The sequence below is a fragment of the Schistocerca nitens genome, chromosome 11, assembly GCF_023898315.1.
Source record: "Schistocerca nitens isolate TAMUIC-IGC-003100 chromosome 11, iqSchNite1.1, whole genome shotgun sequence".
Classification (NCBI taxonomy): Eukaryota; Metazoa; Arthropoda; class Insecta; order Orthoptera; family Acrididae; genus Schistocerca; species Schistocerca nitens.
This window is the reverse complement of record NC_064624.1, coordinates 139328516-139347874: the sequence shown is the minus strand read 5'-3', so window position 1 is coordinate 139347874 and position 19359 is coordinate 139328516. Positions and strand designations below refer to the sequence as shown.

Genomic DNA, 19359 nt, shown 5'->3' with positions numbered 1-19359 from the left:
TCATTGCAGACTCAAATCCAGAGTAATTTCTCACCAATGAGAGATTTTTAAATCGAGTTGTCAGTCATAACTGCAAGAAGGAGATTTTCAGAGTTGGTCCAAATCTTTTTGTGGAAGTAAGTGATCAGTCTTGGCAAAGATAGTTATGCAATTTAGATTGAGGACACAAATTTTTCCTTTGCTAGAATGAGATTTTCACTCTGCAGCAGATTGTGCACTGATACGAAACTTCCTGGCAGATTAAAACTGTGTGCCGGACCGAGACTCGAACTCGGGACCTTTGCCTTTCGCGGGCAAGTGCTCTACCAACTCTTTTCCTTTGCTGATCATTGTAATAGTCTGTTAACACATACGAGGTTTTCATTTCGTAATGGGATTCAGAATTTTGTATTTATGATCCGAGGATGTTTCAGTGACGAATCTGTGTTCCTCGTAATAGAGAGGAACGATCTGTACATCCGGAGGAGATAACGAGGAGTATACCGTGCAGAATGTGTTCGCACATGTGAAACATCGCATCCCCATCCATGGTACTATGGTTCTCTGAGGACTTAGATCTTCTCAATCACAGAGTTGCAGTCGTGTTGGTTTTCAGCACGGCTGCGCCACCCCCTCACTCTCACCGTTCTCAGGTCAGCTTCCACATCTTCCAGCCATCTTACACGTGGTCGTCCTCTCCTTCTACTGCCAAGATGTCCCATCGTCAGCTTCTTCGGGAGCCTTTCTTCTGGCATCCACTGGACATGTCCTAACCATCTTAGCCTTATCATTTTGACTGAGGTTACCGAGCCAGTTTCTGTGTACAGAGACCTTATTTCTTCATTAGTCCTATTTCTCCATACCCCTCCTTCTTTTACAGGACGAAAACTCTTCCTCAGAAATTTCCTTACCCAGATTCTCCTCCAAATCGTCCGTCAGTACCCGTGCCTCACTGCCATACGTAAGAACTGGTTTGATCAGTGTTTTGTAAATTGTCGGCTTTAATTTCCTACTTCGTTTCTTATATTTGAGCATGGAGTATAGTGCACTTCGGTCTGTTGGCAGCCGTAATTCGGTTTGCTATATCTGCGCTCGGTGATCCGTTTCCTGTCTGCAAAAAACATTGCGCTGCCAGAAAGCCATTCCCAGCTATGCAAAATCTATTGAGACAAGTGTATGAGCGTACAACATGTGCGAAAATGGTGCAGAGAGTTTGAGAACGGGAGTACTGATGTCCACGATGAGGAGCGTTCCGGACAGCCGTCTGTTTCTGACGAAACAGCCGCAAAAGTGGAGGCAGCGGTGCTCTCAGATCGAAGAGTGACGGTTCGTGTGCTCTTCAAAATGATCCCTGATGTCAGCGAAACCTCTATTGACAAGATTTTGACGGAGCGTCTATGGTATGCTAAGGTTTGCGCGAGGTGAGTACCCAGAATGTTGACCGAAGACCACAAACGTCAATGTGTTGAAGCGTCCCGAGAACTTTTTCGAGATCACGGAACTCGTGACGAGTAATACCTCGACTCCGTCGTCACTGGAGACGAGACTCGGGTGCACTACTGCACACCCGAAACCAAAGAACAGTCCAAACAGTGGAAGCACCCAGAGTCTCCGAGATCGTGAAAATTCGAACAGACGCAAAGTGTCGGCAAAGTGATGGCAACAGTGTTTTGGGTCAGGAAGGGGGTACTGTTGTGCGAGTTTGTACCCACCGGTACAACAATCGACGTTGCCAGGTACTGCGAGACACTGCAAAAATTGCGCCGTGCAATTCAAAACGAGAGGAGGGGTATGCTGTCCGAGGGGGTGTGTTTCCATCAGGATAACGCTCGACTGCACACCGCTAGAGCCACCGACGAGCTCATCACAAAATTTGGAAGGGGTATTGTGAAACACCCACCCTACAGCCTGGACTTAGCTCCAAGTGACTACCATCTCTTCCCTGACACGAAGAAACACCTGGGTGGAGAGCATTTCGGCAGCAGAGAAGAGCTGGAAGAAGCGATTCTCAGGTATCTGCGCAGCTTGGCGGCAGATTTTTTTTGGCTCGGCCACTCAAAAGCTTGTACACTGCATGCAAAAATGTATTGACCTCAATGACAACTATGCAGAAAAATAGGTTGAAGTCTGAACTTTCCAAAAATTTACGCAATTATGAAATAAACATGTTTTACACTGTGGGGGAAAAAAAAAAAAAAATAGGAACCTTATTTTACAGACACCCCTTGTAAGATTCAAAACAAAAACGCTACTATCTTATGCACCAACCTAATACAGTGACATTGGCAGACCACAAAGTTTTTGTTTCTTTTCCCTGCACTTTAATTCCCTTTACGGATTTCTCCTCGGTTTCCTTCACATCTTCATCTACGTGCTGACTGAATAACATTGGCGAGAGGCTGAAATGGTGTCTCACACCCTTCTCAAGTTCAGCAACACAGCAAAGAAATTTTACAAAACCAACTGTTCTCACAAATCAGTGAGTGGTTCCAAAATGATGGTGGAATTGTCATGTGTGACATTGTCCCATCAGTAGCAAGTAAAGCCTTTCTTAATAAGAGAAATTAAATTTAAGTAATATTTAAAAAGTAAAATTGTCAGCAACCTGAAGTTTGTGTAGAAAACAACAGTGCTTTGCTAGACATGGTTCTGTTGGTGTGCTGTCCCCCTGGCCAGTTATGGGGGGACATATAGTGACCATATAAAGTGGACTCCAAGCCGTGGTACGTCGTGGCATCTTTCATGTTAGCAAATATTGCCAGGGGTGAAAGGTGCGGGAAGTGATTGTTTTGTCCATAAAAGGGCAACATTGTGAAAGTTGTGACTATTGATAAATATAAATAAAACAGTTTACTGTGTCAGTCACTGATTTATTTTTTTCTATTGCGCAATATGGCGGTTCACGCCATCAGTTTTTAGCTGAGAACTGTGAAGTTACATTGCTGGTGGTAGTGAAGAGCACAAGTGCCTTTTTACAGCAGCAGACAAAGTGCAAGACACGGTATGTTGCCATCAAATAGGAAGAAAACGAGATTTAGCGGATGTTTTGTAGCCACAGTTTTTGGAAATGAACCTTTTTGTTGATATAGGGTGAAATCTTGTCCCAATTTGGAATATAAATTAACAAGCTTTATTAGCAGAAAATCTATTCATTTGTCTATCCGGAAAAATCGTCCAGAAGTTAAAAGGTCAATTATTATGCAAGAGGATTTATTAAGGAGCAAGTCTTGTTTCATATGTTTTATTATCTTTTCCGACGCATTACGCACAAGCTGTGTGCCGTGCCTAAGGACGTTAATATTGTACTTGGCATAGTGACGTGCAAAGTAATCGGAGGTAGCAAAGAATCTTCTGCACGAACTGTGCGATCGAGGAATATGGGTGACCAGAAGATTATTATAATAATGTAAATGCTGATGTATGGATACTCTCGTTATTCTTCGGAAGTGTGGAGTTTGTTAAGAACAAGATGTACCTAGTTGATTAACCTCTGATCACGTTTTGTAATTAAAGTCATAATAAAAGCCTTCCTATAAATCAGAGCCGACGAGTCCTGGTTTTAGTCAAAGTTTAGCTCTGCTACAGACATAATTAGAATTATCAACAAGTTGGCGATTTGCAGGCTCCTCCAGGCTGAAGACCAGTGACAAGGTAATTTACGAATTAAGTGAATCTTCGTAATATGAACAAGTCACTGCAGTTTCAACACTCCTTTGTTGGTGGATCTATGGACGAAACTGTGTACCTTAGTGAATAACACGGGGAGAATTTCTTTGTCATTCCTATCAGAATTGTAGGATTTTTGCAATAAGACCCACTCTGCCCATTGGTAGAAAGCCAAGACTGCATTTTTATTATTCTTTTTACCTGTATAGGAGCTCCTCTGGAAATTATTCTGTTTCACCTTTCTCCAAGTAGCTTTGTACCATGGCTGGTCCCCTGACTTTGCCAGAGTCTGTGCCTGCTGGCAGCCTATCTACTTAAAAAAGGGAGCTCAACTTTTGCCCGTACAAAACTTCATTCGTGGCTACAACTGTTTCAGACAGACACCGTGTGCAGTAAGTACATATCCCATTATCAGTTCTGTTAACGTACAAGAAAGCATCTTCGTGATTGTCTTGTGAACACACTCAAGCGTGCCATTTGCTTTAGAATGAAAAAGGGTAGTTCTTCATTTATTAATTCTCAAAAGCTAGTAAACTTGCACAAATCTCGTCAGGGCTTCCGAAAGGTAGAACCGGGCTGTTGCCTCAGTTTCCTTTGCTATATCAACAATTTGAACTAGAACTGCATTGAAATACAGTGAACTACAGTGAAATATGGTCAATAGTAGACAAAATGCATTTGTGTTGTTTGTGGTAATGGTTGTAAGATGTCCACGGCTCCCCATCTCAAAAGGTGTCGAGGCCTCGGGCAGAGTTTCCAGCAGCACTCTGAGTTTAGATTGTTGTGCTCACTGTGCACAAGGAATGCGAGCGCAAATATAATCTTCAGTATTGCGATGTCACCCCTCCAGAAATACTTCGCCGCTACACGGGCATTGTGGTCCGATTTTCACTATGCCGAGCTAGAACGCAGTCGTGATGCTGTACGATAATATAGTGCAGGAGCACTTTCGGTATTACCAGCCGAGTTCCTTGTGGTTTACGATATAAAATGGAAACTTGTTATGCAGTTTTTGGAAGTGTAGTGTACTGCTTGCATTCTTCGTTCTACTCCTGCACCTCTTGCAATTCGGCTGTAAGTACCTCATCTGCTTTTGGACACAAACTGTTTGGATTAGGGCATCATCATTTGGCGTAATTTGCTGCGACCTTCTCGTAATTGTATTCACCCGGCTTCAGAGACCATCCTATCAGTCAATTATTCGGACTTTCTAAAATTAGCATGAGCTCGCTCAACTTACTGTAAAACACTTATTATAAATAATTTCGTCTCCATTGTGCTGATGCTATGTGTAACCGACTGCTTCCTTTTCATCGTGTTTCTTCTGACTGAAAACATGGAATAGGGTGCAGTAACTAGCTTCACATGGTAGAATAAGTAGTTCTTCAAAATTTTGTTAAGTTAAGAGAGGGGTTTTTGTCACAACATCTTTTAACTTTTTTCATCACCATTTCACGTTCCATTATACGACTCAAAGATACTATTTTTCAATAATATAGTTAAAGGCTATCTGTGATAGTAATTAGCGAGAACAAGAAATGATTCTAGCTCTTTCACAGTTTTTGATGGTGGGGAATTGTCAACTGCTTCTGTGAGATGCGGGTCAGCTTTTATGCCAGCAGAACTTAAAAATGTGGCGCAGGTATTTTACCTGACACTGTGTTAAAGAACACTTTTCCAACTTTAACCTTAGGCTGACAACTTGTAACCCTAATTGTACATTTCTCAATTGTTCAGCGTGTTCCTATATCTTCCGTGAAAAGTCAGCGATTTCATCCGGGTATACTAAATACGTGTTGGGTTCCAATCCATGCAATAATAATACTGCAGACTGGGGAAAAGTGATGGGTGCAGTGCATCCCTCAAGCCAAAAGACAGTCTAAGAAACTCGTACAGTCTAGAAGACGTGACAAATGCAGTGTCGGGTGTGTCCCGAGGCGAGATTGCAATTTGACGATAGCCTGTCTTCGTAGGTAGAGTGGTAGAATATATACACTTTCCCAATTGCTAGAGTATTTCACGAATATGAGGCAGCACACACGTGTCGGGGGTGGTTAGCCCGATTCAGTGCTCACGAGTTGACGCAAAGACAGTTAAGTTTTCTTGCCATTAATGATTTCTTTTGGGTCATGATAATAATAGAAAATGCCCAAGGGCAGTTGTCCCAGCACGCTGTTGCTGTCAGATGCTTTCCTCCACAACTGATTGTAAATGATAGGGTATGCTCTAGGGCAGGCTCATCCAAGAATTGCACCTGCAGGCGCCAGGCAGTGCAGTTCAGCGCCCCGTCCGCGACCGTGTGTCACTAGTGTCGACATAGGAGCGAGAGAGAGAGAGAGAGAGAGAGAGAGAGAGAGAGAGAGAGAGAGAGAGAGAGAGAGACCGCACACCGCTGCTCTGCGGTGGACTGTCCCGCAGTCAGATCCAACGCAAACAAAATAACCGAGGAAGCGCACCTCTGTAAAACAGGCCGATGAACGGTAAAACGAGCAAACCATTTTCCGTTTAGGTAACAACTAGTGTTCGTGTGGCAGAATTATTGCGCAAAGCTTTAGACAAAAATATCCAAAACAAGAATCGGAGAACATCTTAGGTTTCCAGAATGAGATTTTCACTCTGCAGCGGAGTGTGCGCTTATATGAAACTTCCTGGCAGATTAAAACTGTGTGCCCGACCGAGACTCGAACTCGGGACCTTTGCCTTTCGTGGGCAAGTGCTCTACCATCTGAGCTACCGAAGCACGACTCACGCCCGGTCTCACAGCTTTACTTCTGCCAGTATCTCATCTCCTACCTTCCAAACTTTACAGAAGCTCTCCTGCGAACCTTGCAGAACTAGCACTCCTGAAAGAAATGATATTGCGGAGACATGGCTTAGCCACAGCCTGGGGGATGTTTCCAGAATGAGATTTTCACTCTGCAGCGGAGTGTGCGCTGATATGAAACTTCCTGGCAGATTAATACTGTGTGCCCGACCGAGAATCGAACTCGGGACCTTTGCCTTTCGCGGGCAAGAGCACTTGCCCGCGAAAGGCAAAGGTCCCGAGTTCGAGTCTCGGTCGGGCACACAGTTTTAATCTGCCAGGAAGTTTAACATCTTCGGTGTTTTCTGACCCACACGTTCATTCTATTAGTACAGCACATGCAAAAATGGTTCAAATGGCTCTGAGCACTATGCGACTTAACTGCTGAGGTCATCAGTCGCCTAGAACTTAGAACTAAGTAAACCTAACTAACCTAAGGACATCACACACATCCGTGCCCGAGGCAGGATTCGAACCTGCGACTGTAGCGGTCACTCGGCTCCAGACTGTAGCGCCTAGAACCCCACGGCCACTCCGACCGGCCGCTGCATGTGAAAACTCGTCATATGTGCAATAGGCGTCTTCTGAAAAATATCAGTTTCTTAAATGAACTAGAGTTATAAATATTCTATTTTAGAAATAACTTTATGTAAGGGATATAGAGTCTCATTTTTACTGTTAGCAGTTACAAGTAAGTATTTTTTGTTATACTTCGGGCTACATCTCTTTGTATCCCTTTTTAGAGTTTAGAAATCGGATCCTTAGTTTGCTGTTTTGTACGTAATAATTTTAACCGATCAAGTTTGAAAAGTTATTAAAAAATAGGTTATAAAGGTTATAAAGCTCTTGTAACTCTTACAGTCAACATTGTTAAAGAAGACAATTAACATTTTACACTTTTTTCTTTTTCGAGGAAACGGTTTTGTCAATGTTTGATACAATATTCCCTGAGACTCTAACCTCAAAGAATTAGTCAAATTTTTATCGCCAAGTATTGAACGGTTCTTAGTTTTAGCAAGCTTTAAAAGAGAGAAAAAGTGCTCACAGATATACGTGGAACCGAGTATTGAGAGAACTTAGACCGCGTGATTGTGCAAAAGAGGATATTTCTCTCGTGGAAGACAGCTGTAAAAGTCATCTGAAGTTTTACACATGAGAAAGCGGTCCTTCAGGCGGATATCGCACTGCAGGTCAATCAGCTCTAGTTGAAGCACTTGTGAGACGTCCTATGCCGAAGGGAAAACGGGCGAAAAAATATATCTAAGGCCGACTGAAGCTCACTTATCTCCAAAAATCTGTTTTCAAACCGTTCTTGTAATTCGGTCTTGTAATTTTTTTAATGCTTCAATCGCCTGCACTAAATCAACGACATAGTGATTTTCGCATTGGAGTGAAATGTTCAAAGTATTTAAATGACCAGTAAGGTCACTCAAAAAAGCCAAATTCGCCACACACTTAGGATCACAAAGTAATTCGTCTGGACGTCCTTTCATTTCCAAAAAGGTATTTATTTTGTCCCTCAAGGAGAAAAACCGATGAAGCACCTTTCCTCTGCTCAGCCATCTTACTTCGGTGTGGTAGGGGATGTCCGGGTAATCTGCCTCGACATCAGCCAGAAATTCTTTAAATTGGCGATGTGTGAGTCCATGCGAGTGAAGATAATTAACCGTTCGAAGAACTGTGTCCATAACATTTGTTATGTTGACAGTCTTCGCACAGACAATGGGCTGTCGCGAATAAGGAACAGCCAACTTCAGCCATTTTTGACCTCACGTAACTCAGAAATCCAGTGCGTATCCCTCGTAGCGCAGGGGCTCCATCCCTTGTTACACTGATCAGGCATTCCCATTTTAAACCCATTGATTCTAACACGTTTTCCACGGCTAGAAAAATATCCAAAACCGTGGTTCTGTCTTTTAATGGTATAAGATTGAGAAATTCTTCGGTGACACCTCGAATAGAAAATGAAATGAAGTTTGCCGCTCTCTCCATTAATTGCTGCTCAGCGAGCAACAGTTTGAGGCGAAAGAGCTATTTTTTTCAAATTTTTCCGTGAGGTCTGGTGGACAAATAGAAGCCGCCGAGTCGACCAGGCAATCCTTGATGAGATTCCCAGCAGCAAAGGGTTTCCTTGCTTTCCCAATTCTCAACGATCATTTGTAACTTGCGCACAAACTTTGCCCACCTGTTTCCTGCTCGTACCACGCCAAAAAAGAACATAAAATTAATTTTGTACAATCCTGTTTTTTAAACACTTTTATCACTTTAACGATTAATTGTTTCATTCATTGAAACTCAAATAAAGAACTAACAAAAAAGATTGGTTTTAGATGCGTTTTCCCCCAGTTCCGCTGAAAAATACAGCGATGTGTGGTCGCAAAATAAATTCTTATCTGTTGCAATATTTGCATACAGCGGCATGACGAGGCTCGGCGGGCGGTCTGCTCAGCCAGCTGAGCGACACGGCTTGGCCACTGCAACAACACACGAATTCGCCCAGGGCGCTGGCCACGGGCGGTCGCGGGTGCTAGCGCCCCAGGGGCACAGTTTGGACGAGCCTGCTCTAGGGCTTTTGTGCTATGGGCCATCCATTCGTTATCAGAATTTCACGCTGTGTTAAATATGTGGTCGGAAAATATCACCTCTCGTTATACAGCCACGCAGATTCCTTCAACGTGGGATATAGGAAGTGTGTGTCTGGTTCTGACAAAAGCATTTAATTTTCCTGTGAATTGGATTCTAGAGGTGGCATAATTTGACACACTTCTTAGAACTGCAGTGTAGTTTCTTTATTTTCTTTGAACTTGTGCTGTTCCTTGTCTAATGTCACAACCTTGCATATACTGGCCAGTATCGTTCTGTGTGAAAATGTTGCCTCTTGAGTGTCAAAACTATCCGAACCTACTGACGTGCAGAGTTTTTCCATTTATGTTCCCTGTCCTAGGATGCCTCTTTTTGCATAAATCTGCAGGTGGTCTAGAACTCATTTCTGGTGAGCATGTCAACCAGAACAAACATTTCCTGCAGGTGGTAGGATTCTGGTTGTCACCCAGAGAACTCTCCCTGTTCCAACGCAAACATTTTTAGGAGCTCAGGCTCTTGACACCGAAATAGAGCAAATAGGACTTTTACTGGGTTTCTCAAGTGCATGTAGTTTTGTCACTGCCAAGTTGGTGGATTGGACTGAATCAGAAGTCTACTATGCTTTGAAAGTGGTGCAGGAAATATTTCCCCAGAATAGTGCCAAAATCGTGGCCTCTTTTTGATCCCTTCCGTGTCAGTCTATACTGTCCACCCCCAGTCTCCAGATCGACATGACGTGTTCCTAATGGACTAATAATTTCAGTCCGTAGCCCACTAATGCGGAAGCTTGGCCTTTCCTGCCTGTTGTTAGGGGTCACCTGCTCACCCTTGTCTGTCAGAATCTTAACAGGCCTATCTGTCATGTTGCCTTGCGCAATTGTGTTTACCACCTCTTTAACTCACAAAAATTTACTTCATCAGCGACTTTGTGGAGATCTGGGAGTGGTGAAGACTGGCCCCTCTGCCATTTCCCTGCCAGATCTCCCGTCGACTCAAAAACTTCTCGGTCCTCGTCTGCCTCTTCCCTGTCTGTTCCGTGATCGGTTGCAGTTGGCACTTGGGTGGCCAGTCTCTCTATAGTAAGTATAATGAGTGGTGTGAGACTTATTAACAATACGATCCGAGTATTTCCAATGTTCGCAATTTATCTTCATTGTTTACATACACCGGAAGTCGTTGCCACAGGGAGAAAATTAAACAGAACGATCAGCCAGCTCTCCTTGCAGACCTAGGTGTACTGCTTTCTGCAAAGATGAGTATGACACCATCTTTATCTCTTCACTAATCTGTGGGTCAATACCCTCATTAAAATAACTGCTAGAATGAATTTTCACTCTGCAGCAGAGTGTGCGCCGATTTTAAACTTTGCGACAGATTGAAACTGTGTGCCGGACTGGGACTCTAACCTGGGTCCTTTGGACAGGAGGCCTGTCCCCACAGCTCGTTCTCTGCCAGTGCCTGGGCTCCTGTGTTCCAAACTTCTCAGCAGTTCTCCTACAACATTGCAGGACTAGCAATGTGGAAGAAATGATATTGTGAATACATGGCTTAGCCACAGAATGGGGGATTGTTTTCAGAATGAGTTTTCGCTCTGCAGCGGATTGTGCAGTGATTTAAAGCTCCCTGCAGATTAAAACTGTGCGCAGGCTCGGGACTCGAGCCCGGGACCTTTGCCTTTCGCAGGCAATTGCTCTACTGACTGAGGTATCCGAGCACTACACACAATCTGCCCCCACTGCTACACTTCCGCCAGTAGCTCACCTACCCTCGAAACTTCAGAGACGTTTCTCGCTACCTCGCGGGGCTGGCAATCCACAAATTGGCGCACATTCCACTGTAGATTGAAAATCTGGAAACAATCCCCCAGGTAGTGGTTAAGCCACGTATCCACTATATCTTTTCTTCCAGGAATTTCCCTCGGCTATCGACACCGGTCGGCTGACGAGGCCACGTTCGCGACACCCACGAGAACTCTCTGCGTGCAGCCGAAAGGTACTGACCGAGGCACTGGCTAACGACGTGGGCCGGTTCCTGCAGTCTGCCGTGCACTCTCTGGCACCGGAGACACTCCACCTGCAGCCCGATCGCACAGACGACACGCTGAAGGCGCAGTGTACGTCCGGGCCGACCGCCGACCACAGTCGGTCTCCGAAGCTGAGCCGCGAGCTGGCTTCGCCGCAGCTGCAGAAGTCCTCTTCCACCGAGGACATCCTCGATGACGACATCCTCGACGACGATACTCTCTTGTCAATGTCGGCGTGTGAGCTCAACAAGAAGTTGTCCGGTTGGCCGTTCGAGGTGGTATTGCGCGTCAAGAAGAGGCGGCGTGCGCTCAAGAACCGCAGCTACGTACAGAACAGCCGCAGCAAGCGGCTCCAGCAGAGCCGGCACCTGGAGGCCACGAACCGTATGCTGGTTGCCGAACTCCGGCACCTCAGAGCGGAGCTGGCACGTGTCACGCAGACTGGCGAGCTCGAACTGCAGCCCAGCTGCACGGCCAACGCCACGGTAGAACCCCCAGATTTGCCGGTGCCGGTCCCTGCCGGCTGTGCGCCCGGAGGCACACCCGTCGACTCGGACGGCGACTTTCGAGAGCCGGCGGCACGACTGCCGCTTGTCGCATCGACCGCCTCCTCTGCCGAGGACGTCCTCAGTGACGAGGCTCTCCTGTCACTGCCGATGTCCGAGCTGAAGGAGAAATTGCGAGGCTATCCGCGGGAGGTGGTGACGCGCCTCAAACGCAAGAGACGCACGCTCAAAAACCGCAGTTACGCGCAGGTTTGCCGCAGCAAACGGCGACGGCAACGCCACGTGCTCGAGGTCACCAACCGCACGCTCGTCGCCAAGCTGCATCACCTCAGGGTGGAACTGACCCGCATCGCACGGGAGTGCGACCTGGACCTGCAGCCCGGCTGCACGGTGGACGTCGCGTTGCCTCCGCGGGACGAGTCTGTTCCGGCCGCCACCTGCCGGGCGCCGGGGACGACGTTCGCCGTCACTGGCGACTGTTCCGAGCTGCCGGCTGAGTACGCGCCACGGCGGCACGGCGGCGAGAGACGGGTGCTGTCGCAGCCACTGGCCGTCAGTTCCGACTCGCCTTCGGTGCACCGCCACGACCGGCCACGGCTGCGACGAAACGAGCTACTGCCGCCAGAGCTAGAGCAGGCTATTTTCACAGACTCTTCGGTTGAGGATGTTCTCGGTGACAACACTCCCGTACCGCTGTCACCGTGCGAGCTTGACGAGAGATCGTGCGGCACCCCTCGTGAGAACGTGGTGCACCCGAAGCAGAAGAGGCGCACATTTGCAAACCGCAGCTGTACACAGAACTGCCACAGTGAAAGGCTGCGACGACACCGGGATCTCGAAGTTGACAGTGATGGGCAGATACGGGTGCAGCCGCCCGTCAATAGCTCCGTCTCGCCTGCGGTGCACCACCGTAACCGGTCGCAGCAGCACCGCTGCGACCTGACGCCACCCGAGCCGGAGAAGACCACGTCCACCGCCTCGTCCACCGAGGAAGTCCTGAGTGACGACACTCTAGTATCGCTCACGATGTGCGAGCTCAAAAAGAAACTGCACGGCTACCCACGCAGTGAGGTAGTACGCCTCCTGAAGAAGCGGCGCAGGCTCAAGAATCGCGGCTACTCGCAGGACCGCCGCAGGAAACGGCTGCGACACTGCCGGGAGCTCGAGGTCGACAGTGAGGACTCGGTGCCGGTGACGCCCCCGGGCGCCAGCTCCGCATCGTCCGCAGCATCCCACCAGATGAAGCGGCGGCAGAACCACGAGCAGGCGCAACCGCTGGTGCAGCCTCCACAACCACCGCCACCGCCACAGCAGCAATACACCGTGTCCACCAACTCCTCCATTAAGGAAATCCTCAGTGATGATGCTCTCGTGTCACTCTCCACATCTGAGCTCTATAAGAAACTGCACGGCTACCCACGCAAGCAGGTGGTGCGCCTCATGAAGAAACGGCGCAAGCTCAAGAACCGCATCTACTCACGGGAACGACGCAGGAAACGACTGCTACAGCAGCTTGAGATCAGCAGTGAGGAACAGGTGCCAGTGCGGGTCCTGGACACAAGCTCAGTATCGTCTGCAGCACAGCAACAGCAACACCACCACGAGATGGCACCAACACCACCACCACCACCATCTCTGGCACCACCACCACCACCAACACCACCTCCGCCTCTGCATCTGCCTCGGCTGCAGTATACTGTGTCCACTGCCTCTTCCACCAAAAAACTTCTCAGTGACAATGATCTCCTGTCACTCCCTATTTGTGAGATCTATAAGAAGCTGCACGGCTACCGGCGTAGAGAGGTAGTGCGCGTAATGGAGAGGCGGCGCAAGCTCAAAAACCGTGCCTACTCGGAGGAACGCCGCAGGAAACGGTCGCGACGGCGCCAGGAGCTCGAGGTCGACACTGGGGAGCGAGTGCCGGAGTGTCCCCCGGCTAACGGCTCTGTGTCGTCCGCAGCACACCACCGGCCGCCACAGCAGCACCACCAATCGGAGCAGCCGCCACCGATACCACCTCCGCCGTCTCCACTTCTGCTGCCGCCCCCGTGTACTGTATCCGCCGCATCCTCCACAGACGGAATACCTAGAAACGACACTACAGTGTTGCCGTCGATGTGCAAGTTTGACGACAAACTGCACGACACCGAAAGTGAGGTGGTGGTGTGTGTCGAGCAGAAATGGCACACACTCGAGAAACCTGGCTACACGCAGAATGCCGGCAACAGACAGCTGCGACAGTGCCGGGAGATTGAGGGCAACAGTGAGGAGCGGTTGCCGGTACATCCACTCCTCACCGACTCTGCCTCACCCGAAACACGCCACTGCCACCAGCTGCAGCACGGGCTCACCGAAGAGCTGAGCTGCAGAAGTAAACAGCTACAGAACCGGGAACTAGAGGTTAACGCTGAGGAGCACGTGTCCGAGAGACCCACGCGTGCAGGTTCCGTCTCGACTGTGGAGCACGACTGCCCTCGACGACACGGGCACGAGCTAGCACCGCAGCTGCCGTATGCCACCTCCTCCACCGAGGGCACTGTCGGCGTAGACACACTCGTGTCGCCGTCAGTGAGTGAGCTCGACGAGAAGGTGCACGGTTCTCTGTGCAGTGAGGTGGTGTGCCTCAAACCTAATTGGCACAAGCTCCTCAACTACAGCTACACGCGGAACTTACACGGCAAACTGTCGCGACAGCTTCAGGATGCCAGTGTCGAGAGTGAGGAGGGAGTGCCGGTTCTGCTGCCGAGTGTCGGTTCTGTCTCGTCACCGGCACACCGGCCACGACAGCAGGAGCGCGACCACGAGCGGGCACCACAGCCACCGTATGCCGCGTCCTCCACCTCCGGCACCGAAGACATCCTCAGTGATGACGCTCTAATGTCACTGTCACTGTACGAGCTCCGTAGCGAGCTGCGCGGCTACTCACCCGAGGTGGCGGTGCGCCTCATGCAGAAGCGCCGCAAGCTCAAGAACCGCGAGTACGCCCGGGACCGCCGCAGGAAACAGCTGCGGCAGCACAAATTGCTTCAGGTGGAGAAGCAGTTAGCAGTGCAGCCACCGGACACCGATTCCGTCTCGCCCACCGTGTGTGACGACGACCGGCTCCGACGTCAGGACCACCGCGAGCTCGCACCGCGGCCACCTCGCTCCACCGGAGACGTACTCACTGGTGACAAACTCGTGTCATTTTCGAAAATCGAGCCTGACGAAAAATTGCCCGATCGTGTACACGAGGACGTGGTGCACCTCGAGCAGATGTGCTGTACAGTCGAGAATTGTGGTTACGCACCTAACTGCTGTAGCAAAAGGCTACAACAGTGCCGGGAGTCCGAGGGCGACAGCGAGGAGCAGATTCCGGTACAGCTGTCGAACACCCCACCCGTTTCAGTGGCACCTCACAACCGACACCACCGGCCGCGACAGCAGCCCCACGAGGAACTGCCACTGCCTCCTCCGCAGTACACCGCCTCCTCCTCCTCCGTGGAACCTGACAGTGGTGACACTCTTACGTCACCGTCGACGTGCGAGAATGACCACAGACGGCACGGCACCCCGTGCGAAGTGACGAGGTGCCTCGAGCAGAAACGGCCCTCTATCTGCACGCAGAATACTGGCGACAGACAGCCGGTACAGTCTCGGGAGTTCGAGTGTGACGGCGAGGAGCGGGTGCCGGTGCGACCGCCGTGCGAAGACTCCGTCTCGCCCGAGGCACACCGGCCACGACAGCAGCACCGGAACGAACACGGCGACAGCAGCAAAAGGCAACAGCACCGGAGGCTAGAGATCGCCAGTGGGGAGCACGTATCGGTGCGAATGCCAGATGCCGGTACGTTCTCGTCTACAGCACACGACTACCGACAGCACTGCCCCCGAGATTTGTCACCGCAGGTGCCGCACGCTGCCTCGTCCACCGAGGATATTGTCAGTGACGACACAGTCGACGAGAAGCTGCACGGTTCTCCGTGCGAGAAGGTGCCGAGCGTAGATCAGAAGTGGCCCGAGCCCCAGAACCTACCCGGCAAACATTTGCGGCAGTACCGGGAGGTTGGTGCCGAGAGTGAGGAGCAGATACCGCCGAGTGTCGGCTCCGACTCACCACTGTCACACGATCGCCTCCTCGGGGAAGCACGACAACGGCCGTATACCGAGTCCACCGCCGAGGACATCCTCAGTGATGACGCTCTCGTGTCATTATCGTTGTTCGAGCTCAATAACGAGCTGTGCGGATACCCACACGAGGTGGTGACGCGCCTCGTGCAGAAGCGGCGTAAGCTCAAGAAACGCATCTCCTGGCACAAGTGCCGCAAGGAACGGCTGCGACAGGTTCGGGTCGACATCGAGGAGCCGGCGGTCTCGTGGCTGCCGGGCACCGGCTCTGACTCGTCCACTGTACACGACTGTGACCGGTCACGACAGTATCGCCACTGTGAGCTGACGCTACAGCCGCCAGATGCCACCTCCACCGCGTGTTCTGCCGAGGAGATCCTCGGTGACGGCGCTCTCGTGTCTCTGCGAATTTCCGATCTCGACGAGAAGCTGCAGAGCTACCCACCCGAGGAGGTGGTGCGCCTTGAGGAGAAGTGGCGCACGCTCCGTAACCAGAATTACGTGCAGGACTCCTGCCCAAAACAAGTGCGACAGTGCCGGGAGCGTGAGGTCGACGGTGCGGATCCGGTTCTCGTGCGACTGCTCGGTACTCCGCCCCTCTTGTCGGCAGCTCGCCACCTGCCACGACAGCAGCTGCGACCAGAGGCTTTGGCACAGCAGCCCTACGGCACGTCCACTACATCCTCTGCCGAGGGTATCGTCAGTGACGACGATCTCGTATCGCTGTCAATTTGCGAGCTCAACAGGAAACTCCGAGGCTACCCGCAGGAGGTCGTAATGCACCTCAAGCAGAGGCGGCGCACACTCAAGAACCGGGGCTACGCTCAGATTTGTCGCGTCAAGCGGCTACGTCAGTGCCGGGCCCTCGAGGTCAAGAACCGTACACTCGTCGCCAAGCTGCAGCGCATCAAGGTGGCGGTGGCACGCGTCACGGAGGAGCGGGACCGGTACAGGCAGCAGCTCGAGCGGCGAATGTGCCGGGCCGACCTTGCGTCACTCCCTCGTGCTGACGGTTCTCCCACAATCCTCTGACACGAGTTTGTGTGAGTGTCGAGCGGTCTGTAGTGTAGTCTGCCAGGGAGAGGGCATCTGAGGAAGCTAGAAATGAGGCGAGAGGTTTTTATAGGCAAGACACGAACAGATCACTGACCGATCGAGACGGTGGTGGCAAGTGTCGATTAGTGTCGGAATGAAGTCCGAATCCCTACTCACCTCATTGGCGGCGTTTTTACCCGAACAAACAGCTGTTGTGTCGAGGGGACGATTCGATCCGTCACTTAGGCCACAGTGAGGTTATACTGAGAGTGTGTTTGAAAAAGTGATAAAAAATAGGAAGAAATCTTAAGTCACCAACAAAAAGTCCCGGTACTCCCCCTAGACGGGTAGTGGCTTGCACAACTTGACACCGGCGATTGAAGTATAAAGAAAGCTAAACATTTGTACTTGGCATTCTTCACGTAATGTAGAGATCCTGGGTTTTTCACGGGATCAGTAAGGATGAGTTTGGTCTGCCTCAATTTTTTTTAGTAAGTACAAGACTCCTTCACAGCCATTAAGTAACACAGTAATCGTCCTCGATCAGAACTGTACAACGAAGAAGATGTATCACCTCTACATTTTATTTGCGATCTTTGAATAATTATGCAAAATATTACGTTATTAAGAAACCAGTTACACACATCCAGATATAAATATCGGTGATCACGGACCCTGAAGATCGTGCACCAAACTAACAGTGTTCCTCAGTAGATGGCAATCGTGTGGACTTTGGATCTGGACATCCAGTTGCTGAAGGTCTTTCTGAAGTCCGTCCTGCCATCGCTTCCTCGATCTTCCAATTGGATGGATACCTTCCGGTTTTCCTGTAAACACAGCTTTGACCCGGTAAGTGTCTGGCCTTCTGCCAGGTTATTCTCTGCACATTAAGCTTCTGTGCAATGTTCAAGTGTTTCTTTCCATGTCCTCAGGTGTACTCTTCGTGGATTAGTCCAGAGATCTTTTTCCCGATTTTCCATTCGAAATTAATGTGTTCTCACCTTCTTTTGTATTGTGTAAGGCTTCTGTCCCACATAACAACATTGGTACTGTCACTGCATTTTCCATTCGAAATTAATGTGTTCTCACCTTCTTTTGTATTGCGTAAGGCTTCTGTCTCACATAACAACGTTAGTACTGTCACTGCATTGTGAAGTTAAGTTTGGTTTTAGTTCATACATTTTTGTAATGACATTATCTGCTTCACTCTGAAGTAACCTTGATACATTGACATACATTGATTAACATCTTGTTTCAAATTATTATTTCTGTTGAGCCAGGAACCAAGATATTTAAATTTTCCATTTTGGTTATGTCTCATATTCCTGCCTGTAATTGGCTGTTATTAGAGCTTCTCTGTCTACTTGTGTTATTTCAGTCATCTCTGCGTTAATCGACTGATACATTCTTTACTGTGTCCCCTACAGTGCCTGTCATCTCTTCCTCCGTAGCTGCCATGCTGTCTGCATATCCCAATAACTGTGTTCTTCCAGTTACCTTTACTCCTTTGCCTTTCTTTCCATTTCCGGAATTACTTTTGTGAAGCCCAAATTGAAAACCAGTGGTGAAATTATGTTACCTTGTCTCGCAGGAGTTCTGATGCTGAATTCCTCGGACAGCTCCCGTAGGTATTTCACCTTGGTTTTTGTCTGCACTGCACCCACCTTCACCAAGTTAATTATCTTCCATAGTATGCCAATCTCTGTCAAGGTGATGTGCATATTTAATATGTGTATAAGCTCACCAGGGGGCAAAAAAAAAAAAAAAAAAAAAAAAAAAAAAAAAAAAAAAAAAAAAATCCTGTGTGCCGCACAGATGATAGATGAATTGGTAAGCTTGTACAGATGGTGCAGTGGTAGAGTCGTGCACTCAACTGTGTGTGCACTGTCTCCATGTGAGTGTAAAGAAGTAGTGATCAGTGAGACATTTGCGTTTCAAGCAGTCTCTAGAGGAACAGTAGGTTCCAAATGATTAGAAAAGAGCACAGGTAGTTCCAGTTTTCAAGAAGGGTCGTTGAGCAGATGTGCAAAACTATAGGCCTATATCTCTGACATCGATCTGTTGTAGAATTTTAGAACATGTTTTTTCCTCGCGTATCATGTCGTTTTTGGAAACCCAGAATCTACTCTGTAGTAATCAACACGGATTCCGGAAACAGCGATCGTATGAGACCCAACTCGCTTTATTTTTTCATAAGACCCAGAAAATATTAGATACAGGCTCCCAGGTAGATGCCATTTTCCTCGACTTCTGGAAGGCGTTCGATACAGTTCCGCACTGTCGCCTGGTAAACAGAGTAAGAGCCTAAGGAATATCAGACAAGCTGTGTGGCTGCATTGAAGAGTTTTTAGCAAACAGAAGACAGCATGTTGTTCTCAATGGAGAGACGTATACAGACGTTAAAGTAACCTCTGGCGTGCCAAAGGGGAGTGTTATGGGATCATTGCTTTTCACAATATATATAAATGACCTAGTAGATAGTGTCGGAAGTTCCATGCGGCTTTTCGCGGATGCGAAATGCTGGAAGATCTGCAGGGGATAGGCACTTGGTGCAGGGAGTGGCAACTGACCCTTAACATAGACAAATGTAACGTATTGCGAATACATAGAAAGAAGGATCCTTTATTGTATGATTATATGATAGTGGAACAAACACT

General features: G+C 48.9%; 1 protein-coding gene across 4 annotated transcripts in view; it reads left to right on the top strand.

Annotated features, from left to right (window-relative positions):
• LOC126213592 (uncharacterized) overlaps nucleotides 1–19359 on the top strand; it is a 313729-nt gene that overhangs the window by 137651 nt on the left and 156719 nt on the right. The window contains exon 1 of one of the 4 annotated variants that reach the window (XM_049941453.1): nucleotides 16708–17551. The exons of the other annotated variants lie outside the window; for them this stretch is intronic. Within the exon in view, the coding sequence (XP_049797410.1) occupies nucleotides 17417–17551 (135 nt within the window). The 5' untranslated portion in view covers nucleotides 16708–17416. Of the gene's footprint in view, nucleotides 1–16707; nucleotides 17552–19359 lie in introns of those variants that run through there. 4 annotated transcript variants of the gene reach the window in all.